This window comes from Callithrix jacchus, chromosome 2 (genome assembly GCF_049354715.1).
Source record: "Callithrix jacchus isolate 240 chromosome 2, calJac240_pri, whole genome shotgun sequence".
In the NCBI taxonomy this organism is placed as follows: Eukaryota; Metazoa; Chordata; class Mammalia; order Primates; family Cebidae; genus Callithrix; species Callithrix jacchus.
In genome coordinates this window covers 115540838-115566878 of record NC_133503.1, presented here as the reverse complement: position 1 = coordinate 115566878, position 26041 = coordinate 115540838, and the positions used below count along the sequence as shown (strand labels likewise).

General features: G+C 36.6%; 1 protein-coding gene across 18 annotated transcripts in view; it reads right to left on the bottom strand.

Moving 5' to 3' along the window:
* MCTP1 (multiple C2 and transmembrane domain containing 1) overlaps nt 1–26041 on the bottom strand; it is a 595528-nt gene that overhangs the window by 361814 nt on the left and 207673 nt on the right. For 7 of the 18 annotated variants that reach the window (XR_013532234.1, XM_054252593.2, XM_035292219.3 and 4 more), the window contains exon 1: nt 20680–20899. The exons of the other annotated variants lie outside the window; for them this stretch is intronic. Coding sequence is in view for 6 of the 7 variants with exons in the window: in XM_054252593.2 (XP_054108568.1) it covers nt 20680–20736 (57 nt within the window). In the remaining variant the exon portion in view is untranslated. Of the gene's footprint in view, nt 1–20679; nt 20900–26041 lie in introns of those variants that run through there. 18 annotated transcript variants of the gene reach the window in all.

Below are 26041 nucleotides of genomic sequence, written 5' to 3'. Positions count from 1 at the left end.
AACTCAACACACTGTCGATAATCAGTGGGTTAAACAGGATATAGGCTTCCCTAGGAAGCTGGCCATTATTCATAAAATTATTCCTGTTGGAAGATGCACTCCAACTTCTAGTAAACACCTTGCAGAGCATAATTTACTCCTAAACTTGAGAAGACGAAAAAAGTTTTTTAAAAAGGCGACTTTTGCAGATATACTGAAGTAAGGACTAACAGGAATCTTTTCCTTTCTGTAATAACTAAAAAATTATCATTGTCTGTTGGTAGTTTATGAGTCTATCTAAACTGACTTTGTTTCACTCAGAATTTTAGATGACATGTTAAAACAGAATTTAGAGAAAAATTTGTCCTCAAATCTACATTTTTTTCTGCATTCTTAATTGCAAGCATGAAGTCATTGGGCCTTTGTGAGTCCTTCTCAGCATCTGTCAGTGCCATGTGGCTGTGATGGGGACACGCTGGCCATGGGAATGGGTTGACATGAGTATAACCACACTGAGTCTATGACATCTTTTTCCCCCACTTTATGCCAAATACAGACAAAGAAAAGACTTAAAGAGCCAAATAAACACACAGAGGGAATAACTACTAGCAAAAGAGATAAATGAGGGAAAAACATAATAATTGAAAAAGGAATTGTTAAAAATGGAGGTAAGTTTTCACAGTCATATTGGTAAAAAGATTCTCTTTGTCTTCATACATGATTTTTCTGTTTTCAATGTACTTGCATATTGATTATCACAACCCTCTTTAGGGTTGTTTTTAATAACTAATATTTATTGATTACTTCTTTGTGGAAGGCATTGTATTAAGTGCTTCACATTCACTGACTCACCTGAAACCCATGACAGCAGCAGGATGCAGTTTTATGGTGATCATTGCTCGATACATGAGCTCAGTGAGTCACAGGCAAATGTGCTTCAGGTTAAAGAGCTGCAAGTGAAGGGCTGGGGCCTGGGCTTTGCTTACAGGCTGACTCTGAAGCCTGTGTACTTCCTCACTATACTAACCCTGTTTTCTGAGGAAAATCTTGAGATTCAGAGAGATAATGGTTCTTATCCAAGCTAGTAGTTAGCAACTTCAAACTTAAAAATGGAAAGCAAAGCAATTGGTAGACATGAAATTTGAATTCAAGAATTATTATTTCCATTAATTTGATCAATGAATGAGGTTTGATCATAGTATTGATTCAATACCGTTTAATACTTTACAATAACTGTGTTGTTTTAGCCTCTGATGTCTTTAGAGAATCAAAACTTTCCTCAGGCAAGATTTAGGAGAATCTATGCATATCCCTTACATTTTTCTGTTGAAGGATATATATTTTGGTAAAAAAGAATTAGATGCTGGGAAAACCCAGCACATTTAATGCCTTGATGTATTATGGCTTCTTTCGTCCCAAACTTTATTCTAACTCCCAACTCTTGTTTGGTTGTATCTCTGTTTGCCTCAAGCAGTATGCAGTCCAACTGAGGCTATACAGAAAAGAGCTTTATAAATTCCCTCCCTGGATTAAGCTTCAGCTTCTTTTATAGATGTGAAAATCAGATAGGCAGCAGAATAAGATGAAGAGGATGGTATTTTGAATCCATTCCAGAGTCCCATCAGCATGGGATGGGGACGAACAATCCCCACAGATCCTTCTGGTGTCGCATTATTTAACTTCAGTGATTACAACCCTCCAACCCAGAAAAATCATCTACATTAAAATAGGCACACAGTAATACATTCCAAGGTATACTGCAAATGATGGTGATTATCCAGACAATGTTTCCTTATGATTGCTGGGTCCAGGAACTGATCTTTTTTTTTTTTGGATTTTGTTTTTGTTGTTGTTTTGTTTTGTTTTGAAATAAGGTCTTGCTCTGTGGCTCAGGCTGGACTGCAGTGGCATGATCACAGCTCATTGCAGCTTCCAACTCGCTGGGCTCAAGAGATCCTCCCACCTCAGCCACCCGAGTAGCTGGGACGACAAGCACTTGCCACCATGCCCGGCTAATCTTTTATTTTTTGTAGAGACAAGGTCTCCCTATGTTGCCCAGGCGTGGTCTGAAACTGCTGTGCTTAAGTGATCCTCCCACCTTGGATTCCCAAAGTGCTGGGGTTACAGATGTGAGCCACCATGCTCGGGCAGGAATTGATCTTTTAAAATTAAACTTTCTCTGAATAATTTTTAAAACAAAATTTCCCCAACATCCATAGAAAAATCGGCTCTCCTACGGATGAGAAGAGAAGACATGTTTACATGGGTAATCCTGTGGAATGTGACTGCACTGGGGAAAGCCAAACCTTCCAACCTCAAACACCAGAACTTAGGGCTCTTTTAATTTTAATTTCCATTTCAGTTCCCCTTCATTGTACTATATCCTTCACCTGTGAAATGTTTCTACCACAGTAAACAAATCAGTGGTGGTGATGTGACCACTCATTTTCTTAAAGAACATGTAGGCTACAGAATTCTCACCTTCTCTGCCAAAACCAAAATGTTACACATTAACACAGAAGCTAATTCCAGGTTAGGCCTTACTCTTTGAGCTAGCTCACAAGGAAACATTCATTTAATCTGCATTTTTAAAAGAAGATAGAAAAGGGTTGTTTGATGCAGGACGTTCACTCGAGCACACCCTTTATTCAGACAGGGTCTCATTCTGTTGTCTAGGCTGGAGTGCAGTGGCACATTCTGGGCTCACTGGAGCCTCAACCTCCCTGGATGCCAGAGATCCTTCTGCCTGAGCCACCTGAGTAGCTGGGACTACAGGCATGCAACACCTTGCCTGGCTAATTTTTGTATGTTTTTGTAGAGATGAGGTTTTGCCATGTTGCCTAGGCTGGTCATTTTTTATTATAGAATGTGTACCCCTAGAATCCTCTAAAGTGTAATCCACGAAAGTTATCTCAGCCAATGATAACAAGGCAAATAACTCCACAGTGACCCTATTCTCCTTAACCCCATCTTCCAGTGGGAGAGAGGGAGATGGAATTACAAGGAAGACTGTGTGATAACAATAAAACCTTACTGTGGGATCAAATTACATAAACACCTGCTTTAGCACTAAATGCATAAATAGTTCATATTCCAACTATAATTTGTGTTTTAAGGTCTAGCTATTGGAAAATTATAGGTTCCCAAGAACTGCTTATACAAGTACATGCTTTAGGGTTAACAGACAGTCCGTGAGAAATGAATTGATAATCAAGCACAACTAATGGCAAAAGTTCATGTAAGAATAGCTGCAACTGACAACCACAATCTAAACCAAACTAAAAATTGATATGGATACTAATGATATACCAGTAACCACCCCTCAATTCAGAAATCCGTGGAGATTCTGGCTTTCTCTGTGTGCTCATGTATACAGTAGGAGCTATGCAGTGCTGCCAGTTGAGGTGTGACAGCTGGACTTTTGGGGAGTCTACTGATTTTATATGCTCACAATCTGGTGACATGTTAACTTTATTTACAAATACTGAATTTTAATAACCCTTAATAACTCACTTAGTGGGATACTATAAATAGTAAATCTTCCATTTGTAGACATAAAAATCAAATGTCTATATAGTTACAAGTTATTTGGCTCTAAGGACAACAACAATTTAATAGTATTTTGGATGAATTCTCAGTCCATGAGGAGGATATTTGAGGTCCACCAGGGGTACAGTGGACTCAGAGAAATTCTGGGATACACTCACTGATAAAGGTCCATAGGTGCACTAGTATGACATGTAAGAATGGGATACGAATGATTCATAAAAGTTCCCTTTAAAGTGTAACTGACCATTACCAATCCAACAGACCACTTGGAAGAAAATGATATTTTACAGCGTTAATAAAGTTTTCAATAATTTTCCAAATGGATTTAGATGTTGATGAAGCTGCATATAACCACCACTTCAAAAATGATTTGGCAGGTGCCATTTAAATAGCTGAACTATTAAGAGTTCTATTTTTTCAACCCTGATCCACCTGATCTTGTGTAATATCCCTGAACATTGTAGCATTTTTCTGCTAAAAATTCAATGCTTCTGCATTTTCTACAAAAGAGAATAAACTTTGCCAATTCATTTAAAATTTAAATAAGTCGGCCAGGCGCGGTGGCTCAAGCCTGTAATCCCAGCACTTTGGGAGGCCGAGGCGGATGGATCACGAGGTCAACAGATCGAGACCATCCTGGTCAACATGGTGAAACCCCGTCTCTACTAAAAATTACAAAAAATTAGCCGGGCATGGTGGCGCGTGCCTGTAATCCCAGCTACTCAGGAGGCTGAGGCAGGAGAATTGCCTGAACCCAGGAGGCGGAGGTTGCGGTGAGCCGAGATCTCGCCATCGCACTCCAGCCTGGGTAACGAGAGCGAAAGTCCGTCTCAAAAAAAAAATAAAATAAAATAAAAATAAAAAACATTTACATAAGTCAACATATATCTGAAAATTATATCTATTAAAACTATTTCAAGAAGAACTAGAAAACTTGAATATTACTAAAATTATTAAGAACTGTTATCAGTAGTTAAAATCTTCTGACACCTAAGAAGTCATCTCAAAATTATACAAACTGTTATCGAGCATAAAAATTTATCATTAATTATTTAAGGCCAATAATTGAATACCAAAATTTGATGGAGGGATTGCAAGAAAAGAAAAAAAATGGCAAATCTCAATCACAAATAAAATGTTATCAAATTAAATCCAGCAACATATATAAATGATAAAACAGGATGACCAATATGGCTTTATCCCATATGTTAAAGTATGGGTTACTGTTAGAAAATCAATTAATGTAACTCACCAATTAGTAGATTAAAGACAAAATTCATATGATTATCTCGAAAAACATAGGGAAAACATTTGATAGAATTCAATACCCATTAATTAAAAACAAAAACAAACAAACAAAAAAACCCTAGCAAGCCAGGGATTGAAGTCTCTTAATCTGATAAAAACAGTTAACAAATTTTGTATTTTGTGGTAAAGCATTAAAAGCTTTTCCTTTGAGATTGGGAAAAAAACAGGATACCTACTATCATCCCTTCAATTCAGTATTTTTCTAGAGGTTTTAACCAGAGTTAAAAATATAAAATACACATTCCAATAAATGATGCTGGGAAATTGAATATCCACATGCAGAAGAATAAAACTAGACCCCAATTTCTTACCATATAAAAAATCAACTGAAAATGGATTAAAGTCTTAAATGTAAGACTGGAAACTCCAAACTATTGGAAGACAACATAGGAAAAATACTTCTTGATATTGGTGTAGGCAAGCGTTTTTGGATAAGACCTCAAAAGAACAATCAACGAAAGCAAAAATAAAGAAATGGAATTACATCAAACTAAAAAGCTCTGCACAACAAAGCAAACATCAACAGAATGAAGAGACAATCCACTGAAGGGGAGAAAATGTTTACTCAGTATATACCTAACAAGGGGTTAATATCCGGAATGTAGAAGGAACTCAAACAGCTTAATAACGAAATGCCAAATAATCAAACTTAAAAATGACAAAAGACCTGAATAGATCTTTCTGAAAAGACACAGAAATGATCCACAAGTATATGAAAAAATGCTCAACATCACTAAACATCAGAGAAATGCAAGTCAAAACCACAATAAGATCACTTCATTTCAGTTAGAATGGCTATTACCAAAAAGACAAGAGACAATAAGTGTTGGCAAGGATGTGAATAAGCAAGAACCAGTACGCACTGTTGATGGAATGTAAAGTAGCATAGCTATTAGGGAAAACAGTAGAGAAGTTCCTCAAAAAATTAAAATCAGAACTATTATATGATCCAGCAATCTCTACTGGGTCTATATTCAAAGGAAATGAAATCAGTGTGTCAAAGAAATATCTGTACTCCCAAGTTTATTGCAGTACTATTTACAATTGCCAAGACATGAAATAAACCTAAGTGTCCATCAACAGATGAACTGATAAAGAAAATTTACTATATATACATACCTAATGAAATACTTTTCAGTCATAAAAAAGAACGAAATCCTGTCATTTGTGACAAGATGAACACCCCTGGAGAGCATTACATTAAGTAAAACAAGCCCGACACAGAAAAACGAATATTGCATGATTTCACTTATATGTGGAATCTAAAAAGTTGATGCCATAAAAAGTGCAGTAGGAACTGAGGGTGGGGCAGGGATGGTTTTGAAATGAAACTGTTCCACCTCAGATTATATATATATATATATATATATATATATATATATGATAGTGTGCGGCCTAGGATTCCTCACAGGCACAGTTCACAGCAGTATCATATATTTCAAAATATCTAAAGGAGGGGATTTTGAATGTTCTCACCACAAAGAAGTGATAAATGTTTGGGATTATGAATTAGCTAATTATCCTGATTTGATGATTTTATAATGTATACATGTACTGAAACTTCACAGTGTATCATATAAACGTGTGTAATGATTATGTGTCAAATAAAAATATAATACAACATGAAAATATATGAGTTAGAGAGAAAAAAATTGGCATTATTCATAGATTGTCTCTATAGAAAATCCAACTAATATATTAAAAGAATAACTTACTGAAAAATAAAATTTATATACAGAAATAAATTTACTATTAACCTATAAAATATGCTTACATATGTTTTTAAAATATTTTATTTTATTATTTTTTTATTGCATTTTAGGTTTTGGGGTACATGTGAAGAACATGCAAGATAGTTGCATAGGTACACACATGGCAGTGTGATTTGCTGCCTTCCTCCCCTTCACCTATATCTGGCATTTCTCCCCATGCTATCTCTCCCCAACTCCCCAACCCCCACTGTCCCTCCCCTATTCCCCCCAACAGACCCCAGTGTGTAGTGTTCCCCTCCCTGTGTCCATGTGTTCTCATTGTTCAACACCCACCTATGAGTGAGAACATGTGGTATTTCATTTTCTGTTCTTGTGTCAGTTTGCTGAGAATGATGTTCTCCAGGTTCATCCATGTGCCTACAAAGGACACGAACTAATTGTTTTTGATTGCTGCATAATATTCCATGGTGTATATGTGCCACATTTTCCCTGTCCACTCTATCATCAATGGGCATTTGGGTTGATTCCAGGTCTTTGCTATTGTAAACAGGGCTGCAGTGAACATTCCTGTGCATGTGTCCTTAGAATAGAATGATTTATAGTCTTTGGATATACACCCAGTAATGGGATTGCTGGGTCAAATGGAATTTCTATTTCTAAGTCATTGAGGAATCACCACACTGTCTTCCACAATGGTTGAACTAATTTACACTCCCACAAGCAGTGTAAAACTGTTCCTATTTCTCTACATCCTCTCCAGCATGTCTCCAGATTTTTTAATGATCACCATTCTAACTGGCATGAGATGGTATCTCAATGTAGTTTTGATTTGCATTTCTCTAATGACCAGTGATGATGAGCATTTTTTCATGCTTGTTGGCCTCATGTATGTCTTCTTTTGTAAAGTGTCTGTTCATATCCTTTGCCCACCTATGAATGGGCTTGAATATACTTACATATGTTTTTAAAATATTTTAAACATATATTTTGTTAGAACATACTTCAATGTTTAGTTTATTTTAATGGATGAATAATGATTGTGTATATTTGTGGGATACACTGTGATGTTTTGATCTACATATACGCTGTGGAAAGATTCAGTCAAACTAAACTTCCCATTACTTAACATCTTTTTTCTGGTGAGGATATTAAAAATTTATTCCTTTGGCAATTTTGTAATATATATTATTATTGTCACAAAATGTAACTAAATTTGAAAATAAAATCATTAAATTAACTTGATCTTTCAACAAGTTCTTTCTTTTTTGATAGAGAAAAAGAGGCAATTATTTTATTCTATTAAATTTGTCATTCCTATTTAAATCAAGTTAAAATGGATACTATATTCAGCAAGAATAGAAAATGAACTGAGGTACATTTGACTCCAAATTTCTCAAGGGCAAGATAATATCTTAGGCAGGGTTTTCTCTAAGAAATATACAATAAGAGAAAATAGATTTGATTCACAGAAGAGAGAGAGAGAGAGAGACAGAGGAGAGAGAGAAAGAGACAGAGTTGGCAGAGTATGAAGGTATGTTAATAGAAGGGTAAAATATTTAATTCCAACAGACAGCAAATATAGGAATCTGATCAGAAGTATTTTTAAAAAGGAAATGAAAACAAAACAAAAACCAAAACCCAGGGAGAGGCTAGTCTGATACCTCAGCTACCTCAGTGGCAGATGACAGATGTGATGATACCTTGCAGCTTTATGGGTTAATTCTCGACAGTGTCTAACATTCTGGGACACTTGGAGAACAGTAAATATTTCAAGCCGTCAAGGACCTGACTGGCTGGGATCTTTTTTCACTTCCATTTCCTTTGCTGTTCCCAGAAGCTTTCTCCATGTCGGTTTGCATTACTATGGTTTTCACAATTGGGTCAAAAAATAAAGCTTTTATGCCTAATTAAACACCAAGCTAACACACTTTGTCAGTCATTTCTACTTTGAAATTTATGTTTATTGTATTTAGTCTGTCCTTTCCAATCTTACCATACAGGGTCTGCCAAAGAAATTATAAAAATTTTACATAATATTTGTGTCTAGGGACATTATTTAATATCAATAGTAGTTTTTTATAGCTAAAAGCAAACTAGGCTTAGCTCCAGGGGAAGATTGTGAGCAGGTATCTTTTCTTTTTTTTTTTTTTTTCCTGAGAGAAACTGAAACAACAGAACAGCCTGTGCTACATACATAATTAAAACAGATGTTCTCAGTCTTAATTTTCATAGCTCATTTTGACAGCCAAAGAAATGTGCTTGTCTTTTGTATAGTCACATATTTTCTCTCAAATGTGCCCTATTTTTCTCCTCACCCACTATGACTGCTCAGAAAGAAAGGGTGGGGTGATGGTGGGTTACAGTGCACCTGCAAGGACTGTCAAATTATTGGTAGGTCAGGGAGTGGACACAGTGATGAGAGAAATTGGCCATAAACTAACTTTAAATTCTACATAGCATAAGCATTTGTATGCACTCCTCACTTTGCAGGTAAGTTTTCACTGGCTTTATGGGGTCTTTCATGATAGAAGCCAAGTTGATTGCATCAAACATAATAAAATAATTGCATACAAGCACATATCCTTAGTCAACCCACCCTTTGGGAGGACAGCTTCTTTTTTTGTTTGTTTGTTTTTTTGCAGAATAACCTACAGTATACAGAAATATACCACATTTTGATGACGCAGGCTAGGTGACTTACCTGTAAGGGCGCAGAATCTGATGTGCTTGTCTATGTACGTGTGTGAAAATAGAAAGCATGCAGGTATAACGAAGGCACCCTTTCTCAAGCACGCTCTTCTTTGAGCTCCTTGTTTTTAAGCTCCCAGGGATGTCAAGTTGGGGGTCCTTCAGACACAAAAACAAATGACGCCCCCTTTCCGTAATTGCTGCCGGCAGCTTGGAAATTACAAACTTTAGAAACCACAATAGGGAGAGAACTGTCTTCCTGTTCTCTGGGGCGGAGTCTGGCATTTTCAAGCCTTGTCAAGGCACTCTGCTGTTATCTAGGTTTTCTCCTCACCCACCTACCAGCACCAGGTCTGTGGAAGGCCTACTAGGCCGCAGTCCCAGGCCACATCTGCTGTGAGGCTACCCTGACCCCAGCTTGCCTCTCACCCTCTGAGGAAGGAGCAGGAGCTGGAGTATTGCCGCTGGCAGTGCCCCTGCTTTCTGCCGCCTCAGCACTGCTGGCCCTGTGGCAACTTGAGTGCAACACCTGCTCCAGCCTCCTCTAATTCTCTTCTCCTTGGTCAACGGGGTTCCAATTCTGCAGTACAGATTGGCAGTTACCTTTAGGGAGCTCCGAACCTCTCAAAAGCCACCGCCACTCTGATTCCTTCAAAATTGCTCTCAACACTCTGAGAACTGTTTCAAACCCAGTCCATTTAGAACCACTCTGGATGCTGACCCAGTTCCTCTCAGCAAAGAACAGTATGGTCTGATCCAAATCCAAGCACTACTCCTGTCTCCTCTGCTTTGGGAAGTCGCCCTGTACTGCCCTGACCCAGAGAGCAACACTCAGGAACTCACCAATTACCTACCAGCTTTTGGCCATGTGTGAGATTGGGGCAGACTGTCTAGAGGAAGAGGTGATTGCAAAGGTAGGCCCAGCTGTGGCTTAGTGAATTCATCCCGCAATAGTTCCATCCCCTAAGAGGGAATGCAGAAGTAGGAACCACAAACTTTAAGACGCAGATGAAGCTTATTCTGATCTTAACTAGGGATTATGTGGGAGGGGCTGACTTGGTTAACCTGGTTAGGAGAGTTCTGAGAAGAGGCTGGCATCTCTCAGTGGGGAGGGGGCAATGTCTTGGTTCAAGGGAAGTTCTATGGGGTTAGGGTACCAGGGGATGAACCTATTCCCAAGACAAGGAAGCAGGGAATCAGAGCCAAGCCAAATGGACTGGAACGAAGGGGAAGCGAGACACAGGGTACTTGTCCCTGCAGAGAAATGTTGAACAAAGCAGATCTGAGCAGCAGCTTACACACAGAGCTTGCTTGTGAAGGCTAACCAGGTAGGCTGTGGCCACGTGGATCCTCAGTTAACCTGGGCACACCCAAACACCAGATCCAGAGCTTGAAGCGGCACGTGCAGCCCACAAGCCACTGTCTGAGGAACCAGCTGGCCTGGGAGTCATTGATTAGGAGATAGCATGGATCAGAATCTCCTGGAGACTTCTGACACCGTCAAATGCTGTGCTGGGTGCTTTATATGCATTTTCTCTAATCCTCACAGACTTTCCAACAGCAGGGAAACCAAAAGTAACTCTACTTATCCCTGGTCTCAGCTTAAAAATCACTTTCTTGGAGAGGACTTCTCTGAGCCTATAATCTAAGTTAACTTCCCCCTTTATTCTCTATATCATTTTCTACTTTTGCTGATGCCACTCAGTATAGCTTACAATTTGATATATCATGAGTGATAGTCATAATGATTTGTTAACGAACATTGTGTCCATTTCTCCTCCACAGCTTTTGGGGGCACAAGCTCTTAAAACAATTTCTGTATCCCTGAATGCAAGCGGGAAATGCAGTGAAATAACCCGTGCTTTGCATGTAAGTACAAAGATCTTGCAGATGGAAAGTTTCATCACCCTGTGAAACAGCAGCCACTGCACAGCCTAATGTAACTAAGAACCAGAATGGCATTCATACTCACATAAATGAGATTGTCTTAAATACAACTTAACATTGACTAGATTTTAAAATCTAGTTGAAATCTGGTAATCATATGCTAGAGGTTAGTGAAGTATTTTACTTCTTTGCTAGGCTTCCAAGAAAACAACAGGTGGAAATATATACGTGCAAAAGTTCATCTAGGGGAATTTTAATGAACCCTTGAGAAAAATAAATCTTCCTTTAGAGTAAACAAGTTTAACTGAGATGCAGGTTTTTAACTATTAGATTTCTCAGACTCTATTATGAAACTATGCCAGTTGGTTGGCAAATTGATGCTAAAGCATATTTGTCTTTGGTTTTGGAAGAACCAATGTACCCCACCTCTTATCTAGAGAGATTGACAAGCTGCTCCTGCATTCCAGTAAAATCAGGGTCAAGAAGCAGTCTGTCGGTTCTGCAGCACAGTAAGCCCTACCCTCTTACCCCTAAGTGGATAAACACCAAACAAAACAAATTACATAAGGCTGGAGAAATATAAACAAGAGCAAACAAGAGCTTGTAAAGAAGATTCCGAAAATCTGTCTGTTTGTCACATTCACCCTGCATAGTACAAGCTTTTTCAATTTTTGCCCAAGACTGTTTCACATGAATTGATGGCTCTACAGACCATTAGACTAGTGTTGGCTTGAATTATGATCATGTGAAAAAGGCTTGTGCATTGATCATGTGAAAATATTGGCAGCACAAAGGGGCTGATATTATACTCTGTCTAGACTTTTGGTTACTAGTTCCAAAGAAGATGTTTTCATTCTCATTTTAGGAGGAAACTAAAGCCCACAGATGTCAAATAATATTCCCAAAGTCACAATATACGTTCAGAGCTAGATTTAAACTCAAGTGTTCCAGCTCCAAATTTGGACTTTGCTTGGCAACTATTTTCACTGGAGGTCTGGAGGACCTCTTTCTCAAGCTTGTGCCACGTGGCCCACTTTGCTCTGTGTTACAACTCATCACACCAGCCCATGGTCACGGTGAAGCTTGCAGGGCCTTCTTTCAGCAGCCCAGCTATCCTGTACAGCTGATCTTTCACTTTTTTAGGGAGTTTGTCTTAATTTTCTGTCAGTCTTGGGAAGAGGAGGGACCACGTCCACGATGTGGCACTTGCCAAAGCTATTCTTTGGTTAGCATAATCTCAGTTTCCTCATCTCATTGGATTTCTCTCATCCAGACTCATGGCTCAACTTCTCTTTGCTACTGAGGCTTGGTTGGGAGCCTCTGGCTTGGGACTAAGGGTACCCATTCATTGCTTCATTTTGTGACTGTTCTCCCTGGACACCACCCCCCCAAGCATCTCCTCAACCTTGAGTAGTATGGAGTGAGGAAGTGACTGATTGCACTTTGACTAGACTCCCAGGATAGGGTGTTCTGTGAGTTCACCTACAAAGACCTGTTGTTCACCGATGTCTTTCCAAATGGTTATGCCCATACTCAAAAGGTTTCCCCAAGATATGGAAGAAGATGACAGTGCTAGGAGGAGGGAACACACTAGATATGCTATGAAAAGGCAAAGTTGAGAGGGAAGTGCAGGAATATGGAACACACAGGAGCTCAGGTGCCTCACTGCGGAGTTTCCTGGTTGATGCCCTGGTTGTTGGCTCAACAGACCCTCTCCTTGAAACCTTTTCTTGGTGTCCCAGGTTTTCTTAACTTGGAGTGTGTGTTAGAATTACCTTGACTGTTCTCAAAATTTACATTCTTGAGCTCTGCCCATGACCTAATGATTCAGAATCTCTCAGGCATAGGCCTGGGTTCTTGTAGTTTGAGCAAGATTCCCTGGTGAATCTGCTATACCATGCAGTTGAAGAATCACTGTCCTGTAAGGTGAAAGCCAAGCCTCCAAGCACCATCCACCTGAAGGTGTGGAGGACTGAGCACTTTGAAGTGCTGATGCTTGAGTGTGGCCACCCAACTTCTGGAGGGGCCACAAAGAGAGGGCTGGCGGCTTCTAGAAGATTACTTTTTTTTTTTTTTTTGAGACAGAGTTTCACTCTTGTTGCCTAGGCCAGAGTGCAATGGTGTGATCTCGGCTCATCGCAACCTCCACCTACCTCCGCCTCCCAGGTTCAAGCAATTCTCTTGCCTCAGCCTCCTGAGTAGCTGGGAGTACAGGCATGCACCACCACACCTAGCTAATTTTGTATTTTTAGTAGAGACAGGGTTTCTCCATGTTGGTCAGACTGGTCTTGAACTCCTGATCTCAGGTGATCTGCCTGCCTTGGCCTCCCAAAGTGCTGGGGTTACAGGCATGAGCCACCGTGCCCAGCCCGCATTACTACTTTGATGACTAAGTTATAATTAATAGTTATAGAGTATTGTTTAGTAATCAATTGCCATTGACTTTGCTAAATGATTTGAATTGGTGTATACATTGTTTACTAATACAATAATTTGCATTTATGAAGTTTGAACATGCATTTATTTTTAGGTTTGGAAAGTTGGAGTGGGTGGAGAAGTATAACCAATCTTAGATGTGCACAAGTGGTTAAATGTGGAACTATGTCTGTGATTACAAGTATATCTGCAGTGCCAAGTGAATAAAAATGAAGGCAAACTTTCAGGTACGAGGAAAAGCTTCTAGGTAGAATCACAGATTCTACCTAGGCCATAAAATATGCCCTTCCAAAAAACAAGGCTCAAAAAATGTTTCATGGCCAAAAGAAAATTAGATCAAGCTTAAATTGATTTATGCTGTGTACAATTAACATTTTAATAAGCAGCAAAAAATGAATGCAGAATTTGATTACTAAATTCAGATAGGGATGCTCATGTTGACTGATGTTGTAAAAAGATTGAAGAGGTACATGACAGCAACCCCATACCCAGCTGGGCTTTGTCGGGAGCTGGCTATATAATCTTGGAAAGTCATTTAATTTTCCTGTGGCAGAATATTTTTTATTTGCGAAATGAGAAGGTTGAGCTAGATGATCTCCAAGGCACCTTGTACTATCAACAGTTTGTGAATATGAATTATACCCTATTCAGGTAAAGAAAGGGATCATGACATTTTATAGCTGGCACAACACTTTGAACTGCTTTGACTCATTGAATTAAACTTTTAAAATCAAAGTGATGTTTGGTTTTTAACTTTATCCTTAATTTTGGTTTATAAAACTTCAATTAAAATTGTAAAATGTAAAAATGATCCCTCATGAAAACTTGCAAAAATAATAGATACAATGAGGAAAAGATCAGAATATAATGGGAAAAATATTTTAATGTGGCAAATGTAGTTTTCATTTGATTAATTTCTGAAAAAAATGTAGTTTTCTTGATTGATTTCTGAAAAAAAAATTAATGTCTGATACAGAAAAAACACCCAGATGGAGACACAGCCCGTTGTTTCATGTGGTCTAAAACTTGGGTATATTTTTACCTTATTTGGTTATATTTGATCAGATATATATTTTTTCTTTTTTTTCTTTTCTCTCTTTTTTTTTTTTTGAGATGTAGTCTCGTTCTGTCACCAGGCTGGAGTACAGTGGTGCAATCTCGGCTCACTGCCACCTCCGTGTAGTGGGTTCAAGTGATTCTCCTGTCTCAGTCTCCCGAGTAGCTGGGACTACAGGTGCATGCTGCAATGTCCAGCTAATTTTTGTATTTTAGTAGAGATGGGGTTTCACCATGCTGGCCAGATGGTCTCTTTGATCAGATATTTTTATGTAAAAGTTTTCTCCTGGTTTCTTCTCCTTAGAAAACTTGGAACAATAACTATCTTAACACTTTTTCTCAAAGTGACTATTGCCATTATCAGTGGCTCCCTGGTGGTAATCTGGATACTTTTGGAATTGTTATATAGCTTTCAAAAACTCTTGAAAGTTAATAGGATGTGTGATTTTTCAATAATTTAAACCAGTAATAAGGCTACAAAGACTTCTTTTGTCTGATGTATTAATGATGCAGCAATTTACACATTTAAAGTACAGTAGTTCCCTTATCCCCAGGAAATATGTTCAAATACCCCCAGTTGATGGCTGAAACACTGGATTGTACTGAACCCTATATATGCTATTTTTTCTATACATATATGCCTATGATACAGTTTAACTTATAAATTTGGCACAGTAAGAGATAACAGTAACAATAACAAAATAGAAAAATTATAATGATGTAATAAGAGTTATATGAATGTGGTCTCTGTCTCTTTCAAAATATCATACAGCACCATGGGTAACTGAAATCTTGAAAAGTAAAACTGCAGATACTGGTGGAATGACTACTGTACACATTTGCCATGAGACATTCATTCGTATAGTTAAGCATAACATTTTTCAAACTCAAGGCATAAGCTTAGTGAAAATTTTCCAGGTGGATTAACTTAGAAGTAATTGTTTCAGAATTGATTTCAAGATTCACAGAAACCACTGAGTTGAAAAAGAAAAAAAAAAGGAATCCCTATCTTAAAATAGTTCATAGACTGCTGGAAAACATGAGAGGGATTAGAGAACGAATCCTTCATTGACGAATGTTGAAACTGAGTCTCAGACTTTAGTTATGTGGAGTACAGGTTTCCAGTGGGCCAGGTTAAAGCTGTCCACTGACTGTTGACTTGGAACATGCTATTTCTAAGCTAAAGAAATAACCGCTAGAAACTGAGCCACAGGAATCAAATGTATGTCAAGTAACACAAGGCATCTCTTCATAAAGGAACACAATGTCCTCAAACAGTGACCATCTGTTATTTTGTTTAGGTGTGGGGGAAAATCTATACGATGATTGTTTTTTTTTTCTTTTTCCTTTTTGTTTTTAATGACTCCTTTGGGTCAAAGCCAAACGTGTATATTTCCCAGTAGAATTGTTTCCATTGTCTAAAGCTTTTGACCCTATTTAGTTGTACTTGATCAAGTATTTTTACAGGAAAATATTCTCTGTATTCCCTCCCTAACTTGTAAACTTGGAACAATAACATCTTAATACCATCTCTGAAACCTGCAAAATTTCCTAACTCAAGCCCTTAGTCACCTTCCTTATTTTGGAAATGCTCACTCACAATTGACTAATTGTGCCAAAAAAAATTTGATTCCCAGACTTCTTAGTTTGAGTTCTCTAATGAAATATTGTGGAGAAAAAAGCTCCCATTCCAAACTGGAATGAGATGCTATGTAGTTTTGTAAGCAAGCATTTAAAAATGATCTTAAAAATACCTTTCTTTTTTGATATTCTGCCATAATTGTGTCTTTTGCATCTTGGTTATTTTCTTCATAATAAATTAATTATAAAACAGTCAAAGTTTAACAATTCTCATTAACTTAGGTGTTCAAATTTACTTTGACCTTTTAATTTTATCCCACATCTATCTCTCTTTTTCTCTGCATATGTATAATGTGTATAAATATATATGTATATATCTGCATACATTTAGTTTTTGAATCAAGGAAGTAAAGTTATTATGGTTCATTATATATAATTTTTAAAACTAATATGAAATAGGAGAAAAGGCTTGTGGCAAGAAATGGCTTATAGCTATGTTCATTCCATATTGTCTGAAAATTCTCAGACAAATAAAAGAAGAGATGAACTTAGGTAAACTCTTTCACATCTCAGACATCATTCCTCTGGGCCTACATTTTCTAGTCTGGTCCCAATCCAGTGTCAGGAACACGAGTCATGACTCATGACTCAGCATGAGTCAAATCAGAAGAGATATGGGGATACCCTCATTTATCCCTACAATCTATCCATCCATCTATCCATTCACTCATCCATGTATCTACCCACTCATTCATCTATCCTTCCATGCATCTGTCCACGCATCCACCCACCCACTCACCCACCAATCATCCAACCAACCATCCATCCATCCATCCATCCATCCATCCATCCATCCATCCATCCATGCATCCCTGCATTTATCCATGCATCCATCCCTCCATCTTGTTTGCAAGACCTGAGGAAGCATGAAACTTTTAAAACTACCAAAGAATTTCAAAGATAATTTGTGGAGCCTCTGGGGAAAGCAAATCAAAATAGACCTAATTGTATGACAGACCTAAACTTCTCCATTCTACAATTCATTCAATGTTCTCCTTCCCAGATAACGACTTTCATCAGGAAATGTTTAGGGAATGAACAGAAAAAAGGCAGACATGACATTGATCTTCTATGAAGATACAAAATTCCCTCAAGCTTTCCTGGGACTGTATCAGATAACTACATATAGACTGAAAGCTGTTTCTGCCCTGCACATCAAAATAACAACAAAAAAGGGAAATCTTTTTGTATCACCAAAGACTATGATCACCTACGAGAGCTCTCAGTTATGTATGCTCACTCCAGACACATTTTGCGTTAATAAAAGCCCCTGTCTTAGGTAAATTCACAAAACAATTTCAGTATATTTCTGGTTCATAAAGGCCTGGGTTTCATTAAGAATCAGAATGTTGCAGTCATTAAAATGATTACATGCAGTAACATTAAAAAGATGTATTTTCCTCTCTGTAGCACTTTACAGCAGTCATTTCAAATTACTAAGACCAAAAGGATTCTAACAGAAGGTGGCATAGAATGTGGTTAAGTATCTTGGCTCTGCAGCTGACTATCTAGGTTCAATTCTGGTCATTCTACTACTAATTGTGTGATGTCAGGAGTAAGTCATTTAATATCCCTATACTTCAGTTTCTCCATCATAAAAAGGGAATAATAATAATAATAGTACCCATATCTCATAAGGTTGCTGTAAGAAAAATAGTTCATAAATGGTTATTACATAGTCTGACTTAAATTCAAGGCATTATTATTTTCATTTTGGAGAGAAATCACTATGGAATGAGATTTGGAACTTGATTTATTATATTTCAGTATGCTGTAAATTGCCGTAAATAAATATTACTAATCCTATTCCACTAGTGAAATGACTCAAGCAAAGGGAGACTAAGTGACTAATCTGAGTATCTCAACTAAATTAAGATGGAATTAAAACCCAACAAAGCATCTCCATAGCTTTCCTACTTGAGTTCACCTCAGGGGGACACACATGACAAATCTCAGCAGCTGTAACAATAGACTCTCCTGGTGAATTCAAAATGCTTCGTCTACCTTGATGTTCACAGGATCACTAATATTTACGAGGCACCTGTGGGAAGTATGCGACTGTCATCTAGCATTAATTGGTTCCTAACTCTGTAGCTGGAAATTATCATCTAGCATTAACTCTGTAGCTGGAAATTATCATCTAGCATTAATTGGTTCCTAACTCTGTAGCTGGAAAAGCAAAATCAAAAAAAGACAAGAGCTTCATTGTCATCTCCAAAACTAGAGGTTTTCTCTGATATTACAAAGAAGAGTTGATTCTTCACACTGCACTCCTATAGCCCAGGGTTTTGTCACATAGACCATATGCTATCTGTATGCATTTATATTTAGCAAAAAAAAAATACATACCTATTTATTCCATCTGTTTACCTTTATCATCTAATGGTCATATAGCAGATTTGTATAGTTCTTGGAATCAAGGCAAACATGAACTTTATTACAAAGCAGAGCTAGGATTTATTCATAAGATAGCATGATGATAAATTCCACTTATCTCTTGATATCCTATACATTGCAGCACAGGATATGAAGATAGCATACACTTTTCATAAGAGTTATATTTTTTATTAAAAGAAATGGTGATCATGTTTTGAATTTTGAGGAGTAAGGAATAACTTTTATTAATTCCACCAGTACAAGAAAACTTTTAATTAATTGTCTTCTAAATCTCAAGAGGTTTTAAAGCAAAGTTTTATTTTCAAATCTACCATGTTCACTGGTATAGTAGGACATATGTCATTAACTTCTTTAATTGTGAAAAGTCATCTTTTTCTCTTCTCACAGCCCTGAAAAAGAGTACAGTTCTATAAATATAAAATAGCAGATCAATTCTAACAGGAAGGGTTGGAAGTTCATTGGTTGTTTACATTTTTCTTGTCTCTTTTTTCAAAGGTAAGCTTTGGAGGAATCTCTTTTTGCTAATCACTTTCAACAAATACAGTGTATCAAAACAATCTACCATACCATCTCCAATACTAAAAGATGTAAAATCTACCCCTGTTCTTTAAGGATGGCTCACTTCCCAGAGTAGGAACTTGGACATTTGTACTGTGGCAATAGCTAAGAAATTGCAAAAGTCAGATGTTACATTTTGATAGTCTCATTCCACAAATCCATACTCCATCAAACTAGACCAGAGAATCCCCAGTCCACAAAACCTGCAAAGGAGGCAATAATCTCCAATTTGGAATACAATATTCTCCAATTTGGAATACTTCCTTCAAATATGTATGGAAGTTGAAATGATTTCAATTTCCACTCCAAAGAAGAGGTGAATCACCATATACCTTCCATCAGCTCATTAACCCCTGGACCTCTGCAAAAACATGAATTATTGAATGTATATCTAATGAAAAGTAATTTCTATGTTTTAGTTAGAATCTAGCAACTTTGAAGTGGGTATAATTTTGAATAGAAATGAAATAATCACCAAGCATGATAGTAAGTCAATTAATAAGTACAAAAGAATTCACTAATGCCAACCGTTAGCAGACACATTTTGGAAAACCGCAAGTCATCAATACCTTGCTAATTCAGTTATAACTCTCGAAATCAAATTAACTTTTTCTAGCTGAAAGGAATTTAAAGGCTTTAAATATGAGTATCCAAAGTTATGTGGATACCAAATACCACTTTAAACACTGATTTGATGTTATTTCTTCAATCAATATAAAGCTAAGGCAACATTCCTGTCTTTCACCCCAACCTTTGAATAAGCTTTAGGCAAGCTTAAAGAATTTGAAAAATAAACCTCTCAGTCATTTCCTATCCGCAGATTTCTCTAGTCACACAATTTGTACGAGTGTCTCCAACAGCAAGTGGAGACAGCAAGTAGGCAGTGATAAACAAGCTCACAGAATTTTAAAACAAACAGAATAATCAGAAGTTTCTAAGTATGCTAGCCTTTCACTTAAATGGAAAGCCAAATATGAAAGGTCCAGGGGCTCTCACTAATTTTCTACTTTAAACTTTCTAATAATTACTAAGACCACTTTTTATTTTAATAGGAAAATGTAATTATTGAGCTATAATTATTCAAATATAATCATATAAATTTTATGTATGTATCACCTTTAACTGAGATCATAGGGTAGCAAAAAGAATATAAAAAAATAAGACCCTGATAACTACTAAATCCTTTAAAAAAAAACCCAAACCAGTACAAAGCTACTACAATGTTTCTACTTCTCAGGTACTATATTTTTCATTAAAAATGATCTTAAAAGGAATATCAATCTATCAGTCTATGTATCTCACTAGTAGATTATACCGTACATTTAAAATTATCTGTATTAGAATCTCCAAATGCAGCCTTCAATACCCCATGAGAAGGCATTTTTCTAAGGTACAGTCATATACTAAAACTGCCACATTAATTTAAGGCTGCCACAATCCAATGAGTAAACCAAAATACGTTACTTACCTTATTACAAATAAATGGCAAATTGCAGGCACTTTTCAGCTTGCAGCTGTCCAGCATAGTTGATTACAAATGAACAAAACATTTTTCACTCCAGTGAGAGAACTGCATATTCAGACTTGCCTTTCTTCACTGAATACCGGCAAAAGAAGCTGTTCACCTCCAAGTGATAGCAACAGCCCTGCACGGAGCACTTGCTGCTCTGCACAGCAGCACTTGGAATGAAAGTAAGAAGAACCCGTGATGTTTAAATACTGTAGATTTAGATTCACAGGATATGACTCAACTCTCAAACCAGTAGGGGAAGAGTTTCCCATTGCAAAACTGTTAGTGCAGATTACATAACAAACATCATATTTGGGGTCCCAAAATGCTCACATTAAATATTAAGAACTTCACCTCCTAAATCAAACAGGCAGTTTTTAGCACTCAACCTCTTCCCCACAGCAAAAACCACAACAGAAAATGAGAATAACAACACGACACAAAGAAAACTATTCTGCTTGTTCTCTACAGTGAATTAATTTAATGTTATTAAGGGTGTGTGAACTTGCCAACATCTCCCAGAAAGACAAGTAAAAAAGGAACACTAAAGTCACTAGTGTTCCCATCAGTATAAAAACAATGTGTAAAAGAAAACTATTTTAACATGCCAGAAGTGGCATGCTTTACAATACAATAGAATCTCCTTCACTAAGTAGAGAATGGAAATAGATCTTCAAGCTTTGCTGTTGCTGTTTCCCACAGAAATCCTTCCCTACGCTGTCACGCTGTCATTACCTTGTGCTGCTACCTTTGCCTACCTCACCAACTCAGAGTCCCCTTTTATCTGTTTTGTGAGCCCTTCTAAAGGAACAGGACTAATAATACAACTCCTCTAGTAAATGTAGCAATTTTCCGTGCTTTCTCCACCACCTGTTATCCCTTAAACCTGAGCTGTATTAATCTTGAGCACATATTGAATTATTGTATTTGGACGCCTCAGTCAATAAATATTATAGATATAGATGCTTGGAGAAAAGTCTACACCACATAAATTCACTTGCTGAAACTGAGCTGTTAAATAGAAATATAAGGTGAAGCATATACATAATTTAAAAAATTATAGTAGTCACATTAAAAAAGCAAAAAAGAAATATCAATTTTAGTAATGGTTACCCTAGTATGTCTAAAATATCATTTCGGTATGTAATCATTATAAACTTATTAAATATTTTATCATTTTTGTTCCAGTGTTGGAGATCTAATGTATTTTGCACTTGTGTTACATTTCCACTTGAGCTAGCTATAAGCAAGTGTTCAATAGCCACACATGGCTAGTGGCTACCATATTGAATAACATAGGCCTAGAGTTAAGGTTCATTTTCAGTCTTCAGGTAGTAGTTCAAATGTTCTCTTTTCAGAACATTTAAGAATATCTTCACTGACTACCTTCCCTAAAGCAACATTCTCCAATTACTTTCCATCTGATGATCTTTTTTATTTCCTTTATAGTACATCACAGTTAGAAATTTTCTTCTTCATTCATTTGTTTACCTATTTATAGTCTGTGGTGTCTAACAAGAATGTAAGAAACCTGAGGCAGGAATTTTGTTTCAACAGGTTACTGACATGGTCATCAATACATAGCAGAATTTAATAAAAAATTATTTAATAAATGAATAAAATAGGGATTTTTGCTATGGTTTGGCAAATAACATAAAATTAAGAAATCTGTTTTTAATATCACTGAATTTTCAGCAAATACATTGAGTAACACTTTCTTGAGTTGAGAAATTGTCCCCTTTTTAGAATATTAATGATCTTTCATGTATAACATGCTTCATTCTCATATGCAATGATATGAAACAACATACTTGTTTCATTAGCAAATACTTAGAATACTTTAATCCCAATGATGTAAATCTGAATACCATTAGGATGTCTATTTTTCTCCTATTTACAAAAACATAAAATCAATGCATAGTATGCACAGAGCTGCAATGCAGGGGTCAAGGATGGGCAAGGGACCCACGCTGGTCTTGTAGGCGCAAACCTCTCCACTTTCACTAACAATGAGAAAGAGGTTAAGTTTGTAGAATGTCAAGAGTAGAACTGCTAGTTGTTGCATCTGCAACCACATTGTCTAAAAGAGGTTGTCGAAAAATGAGGCTGATCAAGAGAAAAACAAAGCCAAATATGTGAAAGACAGAGTCATGATAACACTACCGTAATTCCCAGATACTGTTATGCATATAGTCACATTTGCCCTCTGCTGCAATGATGAGTATACTGGAATGTTCACTGTAGAATTACTGTAGTCAAAACTGGAAACTGTGCAAGGAGCCATAAACAGTGGAAGAGTTACATAAATAATGGATAAACCATACTAAGCAATACTACATAGTTATTTTCTTTTAAAGAATCAGGTTGTCTAGATGCACTGACATGCAAAGCTCCCTAAAAGATGTTAAGCAGAAATAACATATTGCAGAAAAATATACTATCCCAGTTTTGAGTATATATATTTTTATGCATATTCACAGAAAAGGGCTAAGAAAACTGCACACCAACTGTGGACACGTGGTTAGGTCTGGGAAAGGATCTGAAGTAAGGGAGTGTTGGGGGACAAAGAGAGATCAATGTTTTGCTCAGTTTATTACCTCCTGCGTGAATCTTGTACAATAAAAATGAATTCATGTATTCCTTAGGGAATTTGAAAAGAATATGTTACATTTTAAAAAATATTTTGATATTTTCTATTTCCATATTTTGCTACATTATACTCACTCTAAGAGCACTACTTTCCTTCATTGTTTTAAAAAACAATGGAAATGATGGAAATGGAAATAGAAATGATGGTAATGGAAATGATGGTGCTCTTTTCTGCCCGACTCTCCATTCCTTACCAGCCCCAATTTATTAATACTCCAATTTTTCAGTCTGTTTAAAGTGCATGCCAAAGAAAAGAAAGAAAAGAAAAGGCAGAGAGAGGCAGAGACAGCAAGCTGCATCAGAATCTCCAAAGGTCTCTCTCTTTCTCTCTCTCTCTCTCTCTCTCTCTCTCTCTCTGTGTGTGTGTGTGTGTGTGTGTGTGTGTGTTTCATCTTGGCCTCCTGCAAGCAAATTTATTGGCTTCATAAAATCCAGCTTGGATTTATTCAACTACAAACATATCAACAGTCCAATGTTTATGACCATATACTTTATATTAATGTAGCCTTGGATCAGAGTAAATAAACTAGTTTATTAACAGCTCCCTGAAACATTTCTGGCTTCTGAACTGGGCACAACAATTGCTTTCCTAATTAACTCAAAATCTAAGCCTTTTGTTGCTTTTTTTGGCTTGCTCTAGTCCTCCAAACTCTTCACATTATCTTAGGTATGCTCATCACATCTCCTACTTTTGCATTCCCTTAGATTTCCACAGTTTTCCTTTCTTAAAAATGACATAGCTGAAGGTGCTTAGAGTCTGAAGCAAGACTAGGGGCTGTTTGACTTTTAGTATGGCTAATGAGGATCTGAATTTATATAGCGCTGACAAACTGATGCCTATATGGCTCTATTTTATTCTCTAAGCCCACTGATTTTAGTAACTTAAACTCCTACATGGTATGTTGACACCCTCCTTCCATTCTCTTTGCCTCTATTTAATATTATGCCAAATTTGCTTCAGATTTTCTGGAAGAAATAAACCATCACATTAATAGACACATTTGAAGCCTACATGTATCCTTACCTATCCCATCCCTTCTTCTTTCTCCAAAAGTAAACACCCTCCTGGGTTAGCTTGTATCATTACCCTATAATTTTATAATACTTTTAATTAGATATGTGTATACCCATAAACAAGATATTAACTTGTATGTTTTAAGCTTTTTACAAATATCATAGTGTATAGCTCCTTTAAATCTTTTGTCTTTTTTTGCTTAGCATTATCTTAAGATTTACATGTGATTCTGCTTAGTTTATTCATTTTAACTGCTGTACAGCTTTCCAATGTATGTATCCATTCTCCTGTTAATAGATGTTTAAGTTGATTCTAATTTATTGCTGTTATCACACTATTATAATTCTTATACATGAGCATGTATTGCTTTAAAGATGAATACCTAGGAATGGAATTGTGTGGTCTTATGATATGGACACATTCACCTTTACTAGATGTTTCCAAACTGCATCCCAACATAACTAGGCTAGTTTACAATTCAACCAACAGTGTATAGGAATTTTTGTCACACCAAACTCTTGCAGACAGTTGCCATAGTATTGATGATCCAAGATGCTGAAATACCAAAAGTCTTGATATTTTTGTTTTTTGTTTATGATTGGTATGAAGTCTCAATGTTTTAATTTGGATTTTCCTGGTTACTACCAAAGGTGAGCATTTTACCTTATTATTGGCCTTTTTTCTGTTATTTGCCTTTTCCTGACATAAATATAGGAGGTCTTTATGTATTATAGTTCTATTCCTTTGTCAATTATATGGGTTATAGATATCACCCTTCTGTGTATTTTTTTTTACCATTGTTTATAATGCCCTTTGCTGTTTTTTAATTTTTATATTTGTGGTTTAATTTAAAAAATTATTTTTTCTCAGTTATTTACCTATAATTCTTGAGTCAAAGATATAAAAATTAAATGTTCTTCAGTCATTATTCATGAAGCATTACCAACAATGATGATAGATCACATATCTAAAGGGGAACTGAGAAAAATTTCTATTTCTCATGATCAGTTCAGTTAATCCTTACAGGGTACCTGCTATATACCTTGTACAGTATTAGAGTTTCAAACATGAAGTAGACCATAGAATGAACACAAACATTTATGGTCTAATTGAAGAAAAAGACTTGGAGGCAGACTGACGATGATGACGATCATGAAATGGAGAAGTAACAATGTGCCAGAGTTTGTGCTGCTGCATTATTTAATTTTACAGTAGTGTAAATAAGATGGAGTAAACTTTAATGTAAGAAATACATACAAGATGCTGTAGATGCAGAGAGAAGAGAATATGTTATAACCTTGCATCCCAAAGATCATTCAAGATATAAAGTGGTCAAATTTGAGGCACTATGAACCTGTGAGATAGAGTAAGACCTTGAACTGACATTTCTATCTTCTCAAGTCCATCTATTTTCCCAAACCGATAACTGAGAAATTAACCCTTATTTATTTAGAAAATTAATAAAAATTAAAGTGGGAACAAGTTACTCACTTGAAGAAAAAAATGCTTTCTTGGGAGACAAGTCCATTTTTTACAATCAGTGATCCAATTACATAATGACATTTTCTCCATTTATTAGAGACGGTGGAAATTTAAAAAGCCTATAGTTCTTAGGAATCCTAACAAATGGTGCATATGTCTTCCTGTATCCAATTA